The sequence below is a fragment of the Pyrus communis genome, chromosome 16, assembly GCF_963583255.1.
Source record: "Pyrus communis chromosome 16, drPyrComm1.1, whole genome shotgun sequence".
NCBI lineage: Eukaryota > Viridiplantae > Streptophyta > Magnoliopsida > Rosales > Rosaceae > Pyrus > Pyrus communis.
In genome coordinates, this window is record NC_084818.1 from 4,701,362 (window position 1) to 4,710,639 (window position 9,278).

The 9,278-nt window shown below is 35.0% G+C and overlaps 1 protein-coding gene across 1 annotated transcript; it reads right to left on the reverse strand.

The window, feature by feature from the left end:
- Positions 1–3,464: 3,464 nt before the first annotated feature.
- On the reverse strand, positions 3,465–5,897 carry LOC137719502 (WEB family protein At2g40480-like). Its single transcript, XM_068458552.1, has 2 exons — positions 5,639–5,897; positions 3,465–5,149 (listed from the first exon to the last, which is right to left on the reverse strand). The coding sequence occupies exons 1-2, from the start codon at positions 5,891–5,893 to the stop codon at positions 3,635–3,637; spliced, it is 1,770 nt and encodes a 589-aa protein (XP_068314653.1). The 5' UTR covers positions 5,894–5,897; the 3' UTR covers positions 3,465–3,634.
- Between the last annotated feature and the right edge of the window lie 3,381 nt (positions 5,898–9,278).

The following is a 9,278-nucleotide window of genomic DNA, read 5'->3' on the forward strand; positions in this document are numbered from 1 at the left end:
CAATGATTTTTAATGACAGGTGACAATCCAAAGCACAATGCCCTTCATAATTTAAAGGTGGGTAGTTTCCATAAAAAATAAAAAAAAAATTTAAAGAAGGGTAAATTACACAAAATTACTTCAATTATGAGTCGAACCATAATCTCATATTTTATATTTTAAAAGTTACAATGTCATACCTTATATTATAAAAAAAATTTAATGTCAGACTTCAGTTAGTTTTTTTGTCAATTTTTATGTTAAATGCTAACGTGGCTTGAAGCTGACCAGTTGGATTAAAAAAATAATTAAAATTTAAAATTTAAAAACAAAATCATTTTAATATTTTTGTAAAAGAATGTGGGACCCACATCCTATTTTCCCTTCTGCCCGTCCCTTCCCTCCACCACCCAAATCAACATGAACGTGACTTACAAACTTAAACCCAGATCAACAGTTATAATCTTCCTCAACCCACCACCCAAAAAATTCAGAAAAACAAAAGAAACTAACATTTTACAACAAACTCCACTTGACCCACCACGTGAAAACCATTAAAATCTAGAAAATCTTCAAATAACGAATCAAAGAATATAAATTTAAATTTACAACTCAATCATATTAGAGTTCATCTTAGATTCAAAATTACTTCTTTTCGTGATGTTGTCGAAGTATATCGAGAGCTCGACGAAGAGCAGGATTTCGAGATCTGGTAGGGTCGGCTGGCAATGGTGGTTTTCTCGTTAACGGTGCATGTGGAGGTGGTGACTGAAACTCAGTTATTTCCTCTCTTCTGATTCGAATTTCGGGTTCTTCTGCCTTCACATTTGTTAGAACACCTTTATGGTGAAAAGGTGGGGGATGGACGGAAAGGGGATGGACGGTGAGGATGGATGTTCAAACCCATTCCCGTCGTCAAATCTCAAAAATTCCACGGTTCGATCTGCAATGAACGGCGGCAAACAGAAATCTGGGTGGGTCTTGTTCGTGTCACCGAGAACAGTGGAACGGTGGTGGTGGCAACAGTGCTTGTCGCTAGAGTTCGCCTTAAAGTCACCTAGGAAACGAGTCGGGGCAGACGGAAGGGAAAAGAAGAAAGGTTGGGGGAGACGGGAAGGGTAAAGGTGATGGGTTAGTAGGGTCCACAATTTTTTATAAAAATATTAAATTATTTATTTTTTAAAATATTTATTTAATTTGTTAATCCAATTGAACTAGGCAGCAGGGTTTGCTTCAAGTCACCTCAGCATTTAACAGAAAAATTGACAAAAAAAACTAACAGAGGTCTAACATTGAAACTAATTTGTAAGATGATGTATTAAATTATAACTTTTAAAACATGAGATACGAGATTATGGTTCGACTCATAATTGAGGTAGTTTTGTGTAATTTACCCTTTAAAGAATTTGAAACTTCTATGAATTTGTTATTGGCGTTTTGAAAATTTTGGACTTGGATCATGTTCAAAGTGACAATAGCAACTCGTTTTTTTCACTTGCAAAATTGATGTACAACAAATGGCCGAATGGATTGAAGACAAATTGGACTAAAGGAAAACAAAAGGACGCAACAGAAGTTCACTGATTTGGCGTCTGTACTTCGTTTATGACCCATGATACCTTTTCGAAAAAAGAGTGTAGTCCCGGTTCAAACACACAACTATGTTGTGATGTATGATAAATTTTAGCTATCTGAAATCGTTTCGGCTTCCAAAACAGTATTTAAAGTTTGTAATGAAAAATCAGATTTTTCGTTTTATGTCTGATTCGTTTTTAATTCCCTAACACTATGTTTGGATGAAGAAATTTAAAATTACTAAGGAATTTTAAAATGACAGAAATTGAAATGACAAAATTTTATTTTCTAGAATTTGTGAATTTTCTTGTTTGGTTAACCTCATTATGTTTGGATGAAGAAATTTAAGATTACTAAGGAATTTTAAAATGACGAAAATTGAAATGACGGGATTTTATTTTATAGAATTTGTGAATTTTCTTGTTTGGTTAACCTAAAAGAACAATGGAATTGAATACATAATTTGTTATTTTTAAATTCTCGATCATAGAAATTGGAAAATGACACCTATTTACATAGAATTTAAACTTGGGAATCGGAGGTCTCAAATTCCAAGTTTTTTTTTTTCCACGCGGAAATTCTAAATTTCCATGTTTATGAATTAAAACAAGAGAATTAGTGCATGTTAATTTATAAATTCTGACTTTTATCCAAATTTCAAGTTTATTTTCAACATCCTAATGTAAGACTTCATGGCTTCCCCAGGGTGATTAAGCTTATTTAAGCCATTTGACTTCCAATATAATATCAATATGGTACAACATAATGTATCAGTTCGGAATTAATAAAACAATCTTTGAGTTTTATTTAAACTATGGTGGATTCCAAAAAGCTTGGTTCTCCGAGGATTTACGTTCGCATCCCTAGACACTCGTGTTGCGTCACAAATAAGAAACTTGTCAAGAATGTGTCATCATATTTTATCCTTATATAGTGGATGTGTCGTCCTTGATTATTAATGACATGTACAATAAGGATGAAACTCCATTGGTCAAAATTGGGAGAGGATCCTCTTTGGAGCCGGTTCCACCTGATCCTCCTCTTCCTCTTCTTTCTCTGCACTTTTTCGGTCCCCGGAGTCGGCGTCATGGGCTCTCCGAAACTAGTTATCGGCAATATCGTAGTAGTCATCGTCGACTGTGTGGTTTTGAAGTTTTCCGATAACTAGCTCAGAGAGGCTACGATGTCAACTCCGAGGGCTGAAAACCTGCAGAGAAAGAAGAGGAAGGAGGAGGATCTAGAGGCTTCGGAGAGGATCCTCTTCCATCAAAATTACTCTTGGCATTTTTCCTTACTAAAACTAGGTACAATATGAAAAATGATTATTCAAATTCTTAACTTCTGTCACGTTTACTAACCACCTAAAATATCAACATGTAAGTCTCACCTTAAAATTAGTAATCAAATACTAAAAATTGAGAAGTAGAATAACCTAGGACGACTAGTTGATATGATTCGCGTACATTGCTTTCTTTGTTCATAAGCTTTCTGATTTACTTCCTCAATCCTAGTAAGTAAACATGCCATTTATATAAATCCAAGCATAGCTAACTACTGATGAATTTATAGCAATAGTCCATGTGAATTTAAGTATGGAAAAGGATCCTCTTCAAATCCCTTTTACATAATCCTCCTCATTAAACAATTCGGGCCATTGAAATTTGATTAAACGGCTAATAACACGGGCCCACTTTAAAAGTTATAATAACTTTAGCGTTGGATCAAATTTCAAAGATCCGAATTGTTTGATGAGGAGGATTAGGTGGAAGGAATCTAGAGATGATCCATTTCCTTTAAGTATGACCTAAAAGCGCAACCCCAAGGCAAAAGATTCCTGCTTCACAAGGGTCGGAGGAAATGTCTATATAATTACACGTACAAATATTTTAGTAAAAAACTACACTCCAATGCATTAAACAAAGTAAAACAAATATCCAGCCTCACTGCATAATACAGATTAGTAGATCACCTATACAGACTGCCAAACAATAAAACAACACCTCCAAGACACTGACATAAGCAAAACCATAACTCAAAGAACAAAAGAACTGAACAGAAACTGTTAATCAATCTAATGTTGTCACACCGCATTCGAAGTTTGCATCTTTTTCTTATTCGGCTTCGACAAGGGAAGGGAAATCTGGATGAACCCGAATTTCTTCCTATGTGCTAAAACCGGCTTCTGATCATTTCCATCCTTCTCGACTTCCGAAGGGAATGTTACATCCTTCCTTAGAGCATGAAGCATTTCACTCAAAGCTACTCTGTGCGTTTCAGTCCGGCTGCGTTCCATTTCTTTTGATGCCACAACATCTTCGGGGAGAACTTGCTTCCTGCTAAGTACATCTCGCATTGAACATGTTGACCTTAAAACTGGCTTCGGACCATCATTTAGTAGGGCTGACTTGTTCATCCCGTTCATCGGAGAGTTCAGGCTATAATCTGGCGATTGGAAGTTGTTTAGGTTGCGAATGTTATAACCTGATGCTTGTCCCTTCAGATCGTGCTCGGTTCCCCAACTCTGAAGAGCCTCTTCAGCAGCGAGTTGTTTTCGATTCGCAAGTTCTACTTTGTTCAGAGCCTCCTCCAAGAATTGCTTACTGTGTTTAACCTCTTCTGTTGCATCTTTCAGCTTCCTCAATATAGCCAGTTTAGAAGTATGAGCTTCATCGATTTGGCGCATGGCATCCACTAGCTTCTTCTTGAACAAGCCCTTAGCTTCTTGAGCTTTCGAGTTTAGAGGAGATTTCATCTGAGAACTAAAACTCATTTTCTCGGGCTCTGGAAGGACGTATCCTGACAAGCTCCCACCACTTGTAAAAGCCCTGATTTCAGCAAGAGCAACGGCCTCGGCTGCCCTTGCCGCTTCTTCCATCTTTTTAGCTGCAATCCACCTCATTTCAGCAGTCTTCATAATGTTCGTGGCATGCTCATTCCTAGACATTGCCCCGGATGCTTCAAAGTTCACAGTTTCCGGTATATTCCTAAACTGCATATGCTCCCTTGAAACAAATGCTGAATTGTCAAAGCCGCTCTTAGTATCTGTTTCTGAATCATCACCTATTTGTTCCTTCACTTTTATGTTCTTCATCTCCTCCTCCAGCGACGACACCCCTGCAAACTGCGAAGTCAGCCTCTCCTGGGTCTTTTCAAGTAACACTTTCTCGTTTCGCATCTTCTTATTTAAACATTCGACAGAAGACTGAATCACCCCAAGATCGCTGATTGTTTTACCGAGGTTCAATTTTGCTTGCTTCAACTCCATCAAGATCAGATCAGGAGCATTCGGGTAGGGACTCGAATTTCCCATCATGTGTTCATGGTTATTTCCCGGAGTCCTATAACTTTCCTTATCCATTTCTTTGATGGCAGGGGATGATGAAATGTGTTCTTCAAAATGGAAATCCGGGGGCAAGACTGTCAAGCATTTCAACGCCTCTTTCTGCAGCTGGCGCTTTAGCTCTTCCACGATCCTTTTCGTTGTTGACAGTTCCTCCAGGACATCAAGTGTCTCCAGTTCTTTCACAATCAGATTCTTCTCCAGCTCTGCTGCCTGCTCCTCCACTTTCTTTAGGTCAAACTCTTCAACTCCATTCTGCTTATCACAATGTTATATCAAATCTGAATCAAAACAAACTAAACATCCGAAAGACTTTTGAACAACTGAATAATTCAAGAAGCAAGCATGATTTAGAAGTGGAAATACCACAATTCAGTAGGAAATGAAGAAATGCGTATATAGATCTCATTAGTTATTTTCTGGATAGGACGTTTGGTCAAAGACGTTCATTCTTTATTAACATTAAATGATGAACTATTAGTAGTGTCGCAATAGTTTCGGTAAACTACATGTTACTATAAAAAAACATCGACATACATTGTTTACATTATTATACAATATCGAGATTATCAATACAAAATATGCTTTAGTAAGACTGTCGTCTTGCACCGAGAATTTCTACATCTCATAGCACAAAATCTTTGAACTTGTTTTATTTTTTTAACATATGTTACACAAATATGTCAAGCTAAAATTCCAATGTAACCAAAATTTAAATAGAAGAAAACAAGAAGCTAGACTTACATAGTTTTCTCCGAGCTTGTAGAATGGTATCCAAGACCCCTTCCCGCCAAAACGGGTGACAGCCTCCTCGACCGACCCGAAAGGCGGGGACGTATCAATCTCCGCTCTTAAACTCACCCTCCTTATCCCCGGCGGACACGGGGATCCGGGAGCTCCATGTCCATGACCCGAACCATTGCTAAAACGGAACTCCGTCCTGGTTTCGGACCTCATTTCTTTTATGGCGGGTGTACTCGGAACCGCTTCTGCGGCCATTGCAGAAAGCTCCGAAATTGTTGAGGCGCAGTTCTCCGCAGCAAGACGAAGGCTTTAAAGAGGAGATTTGGGACAAGCCCATGATGGAAAGAAAAAAAAAAAAAAAAACATTCATTTTTGCTGGTGGGGGTGGGGGACCGAGTCGCGACTCTGATCGGTGAAGCCGGCTCCACTCAGCGAGTAAAGATTTGCAGTGGAAACGGGAAAGGGAGGGTCTTTTTGGTTTTCAGTGTGAGTGGGGTTTAAGTGATGGGGGTGATTATTAACGGCGTGGCGAACGAGAGATTAGTTGGAGGGAAAATCATTGATTGTTTTTGGACAAATGTTATTTCTAACAAGTTTTAAGTTTGACTTTCTGTGAGAATCAAATTTAATATTAAATTATTATTTATGAAGTAGATTATGTGCATGATTCAATATAAATTCATCACTTCTAATCGTAAATTAATGGTTATTTATAAAGTATATGAATCGTGTTTATAAATTAATGGTTGAAATTATGGCAAAGTTTTTTTTTTTTTTTTTTTTTTGTCAAATGAAGTTAATTTTTTTTAGGGTAATGACAATGTTAATTAAAGAAGCGTTTTATTTCGATTAAAAAAATAATTTAAAGAGGCCTTTTAATTTAGACCCCATCAATATAATGAAATATGTAAAAAAAACCCACGTATTTTATTTTGTCCATTAAAAAGAGATGTCAAATTTTAAATTAAATTGAAGGCTTATGTGGTAATTTAATTTTTAAAAATTTTTCTCATTCAGATATGACAAATTTAAACTATTATTTATTACGTTATTTACTTTTCATAGTTGCAATAATTATTTCTAAAACAACAATAATAATAAAAATAAGGAAAAACATTTATTAATCACTAAAAATAAATTTAAAGTTAATGTCAAATTTGACAATAATATTTTTTTTTTTGTGTCAATTTATATCATGTCATATAGGAATTGGTATTTTAATTAAAAAATATTATAAATAACACTATCATTCACACACGACACTTCAATGGCCATATACTCATGCCAGAAAATTAGGATGAGGGAATGCAGTTGTTGACTAGTCTAGTTTTTGTGCTTTGGATCACAAGCGTGATTTGCGGTCTTTGGGAATGTCATTACCCAGTAGAGTTTATGATTGACTTTTAAAAGTCGATGGAAAGTTCTTTTTGGTTGATAACTTAGTTTTTATGATGTTTTGTTTTCTCTTTTTTATTTTGTAAAAGAGAAATTTTAAGAGATTCTCTTAAAAGTGAGACTTTCTATAAATTTTTTGTCATTTGATGTTTTTGGCATAATATTTTATAATGTATGCATGAGAAAATGGCAGAGTGTCAAAGTCCCATGAGAAAGTTACTTTAACATTTCTCTTTGTAAACTTGATTTTTTATTTGCTTTTCTCAAAAGTAAAAGCGATTAAAGTGAGAAAGAAATCACTTATACATTCACATGGCAACATTATCCTAACAATCATATGGTGTAAATTTTTTTTTTTAAATATGGAAATGGAGTTAAATCCTCAAAACAAGTCATTTGGACTTGAACTTAGAAAGCCCATGTCAGATTAGTACTCAATGCATCCAAACCGTAATGGAATGAGCCTTTTCAGACCTCATTCACTTCAATGATCATTGATCCACTTGATCACAATTCGCAAGCCCATAATACTTCCTAGGTTCGACAGTTCCACAGAAATTCTCTCATCCACACTGCGGTCGTAGAGATGAGTTGTGCATGATTCATATTAACTGTATATCGATAACATATCCCTACTGTATTAACAGTGTAAGGATATTGTTGTATTTCTTAACATGTTGTCGATATACTCTCAATATGAGTCATGCACAATGCATGCTTAAGGCCCGCGTGCGCATGAGAGAATTCCTTGACAGCTCCACGTCCCTCACTAGAAGTACGTACCGCAATTAAAATAAGAGGCTTCAAACGTACTACCAATCGATCTTATGTCAACAGAATATATTATTAGAGCTAATCCGGTGAGACTAACTTACTTGGGGGATCAAATACAAGGGGTCATGTGTGTGGAGAGATTTTTCAGTGTAATCCCAGAACACGGAGTGGTACACTATGTGTCACTATAGAAATGATAAGATATATATGCTAAAAAGTTAATAACTTAGAAAATAAAATTTCTCACATTTTATATAAAAACACGTGATGTACCATTCGTGTTCCGATCACAATGAAAAATTTCTCATGTGTGTGAGTATCATTGTATTGTCAAGTGGTGAAACTGCCGCATCATAGATTTTCTCATATTCAAGAGCCTAGGAACATCTCCAATAAGCTATTTATGTCATTTTGTTTAGCTATTTTAATCTAAAAAAAAAAAAAAAAAAAACTTGTCTCAAAATACTAGTACATCAATCTAAAATAGTTTTGTGGATAGTGGCTACCTAAGTTTGAAGAGAATTTATGGATGAGTGAATTTAAAATTATTAAGAAAAAATTTAAAATGACGAAATTTTATTTTTTAGAATTTATGATTTTTATTGTCCGGCTAAATTAAATAAAAATTAAATTTAAATACGAATTTTAATGTGTGTATAAAATTATTAATATATAAATGAGAGTTTTTAGTTAAAAGATGTGCTAGTAATGGTGATCGTGCATATATATAAGTGATTTTTTTTTTCCAATGCAAAGATATATGTATGTTTGTTGAGGATCTAAGCTAAACCATATAAGCAGAGGGGGCCCTTTTTGTGTGTGTGTGGGGGGGGGGGGGGGGGGGGGGGCGCAAAAGATGCAGTTGCACATAGCCCTACATTTGAAGGGGATCTCAAAAATTTGCCATCTAGTATTATTATGTAATAATGTTCTATATTTAGAAAATAGATCTTGTTAGCATTTTAAAATCTCATTGCATTCCTTATAAGGGTAATTTGTTTTTCCTTTTTAAATATAAAAGGGTAATGCTAGGAAGACTAAACTAAATGATGTGTCATCAATACAAAATGAGCACGTATATCAACGCTTAAATAATAATCCAATCATCAATTCATATGTCTAATTTACAAAATTTTGTTTACAAATTTAGTCACTCTAGCATTACTCAATATAAAATTTGAAGTACAATGAGATATTCTAATTGTCAATAATAACACCCCAACAAACGATGGTTTTTCAATCTTATTATAGAATAATGTCATATACAAGTGAAATTATTAAGTTAGGGTTTTGAAGTTTTTATCTATGTTTGGTTCTTTAAGATCGAACTGCTTTTGATTATTTAGTGAAGGTTATGTTTGCAGTTTTTTTATTTATGATTAATGACATTTGTAAACTTGCAATCAGTGAGTGTTAAAATTTGTTTTGATTTAAGTGATTGTTTTCAAACATCAATACATTGTTCTACTTT

Coding starts and splice junctions, on each gene's coding strand:
- LOC137719502 (XM_068458552.1), bottom strand. CDS start 5,893: ATGGCCGCAGAAGCGGTTCCGAGTACACCCGCCATAAAAGAAATGAGG. Junction 5,150..5,638: donor ACAAGCTCGGAGAAAACTAT/GTAAGTCTAGCT, acceptor TGTGATAAGCAG/AATGGAGTTGAAGAGTTTGA.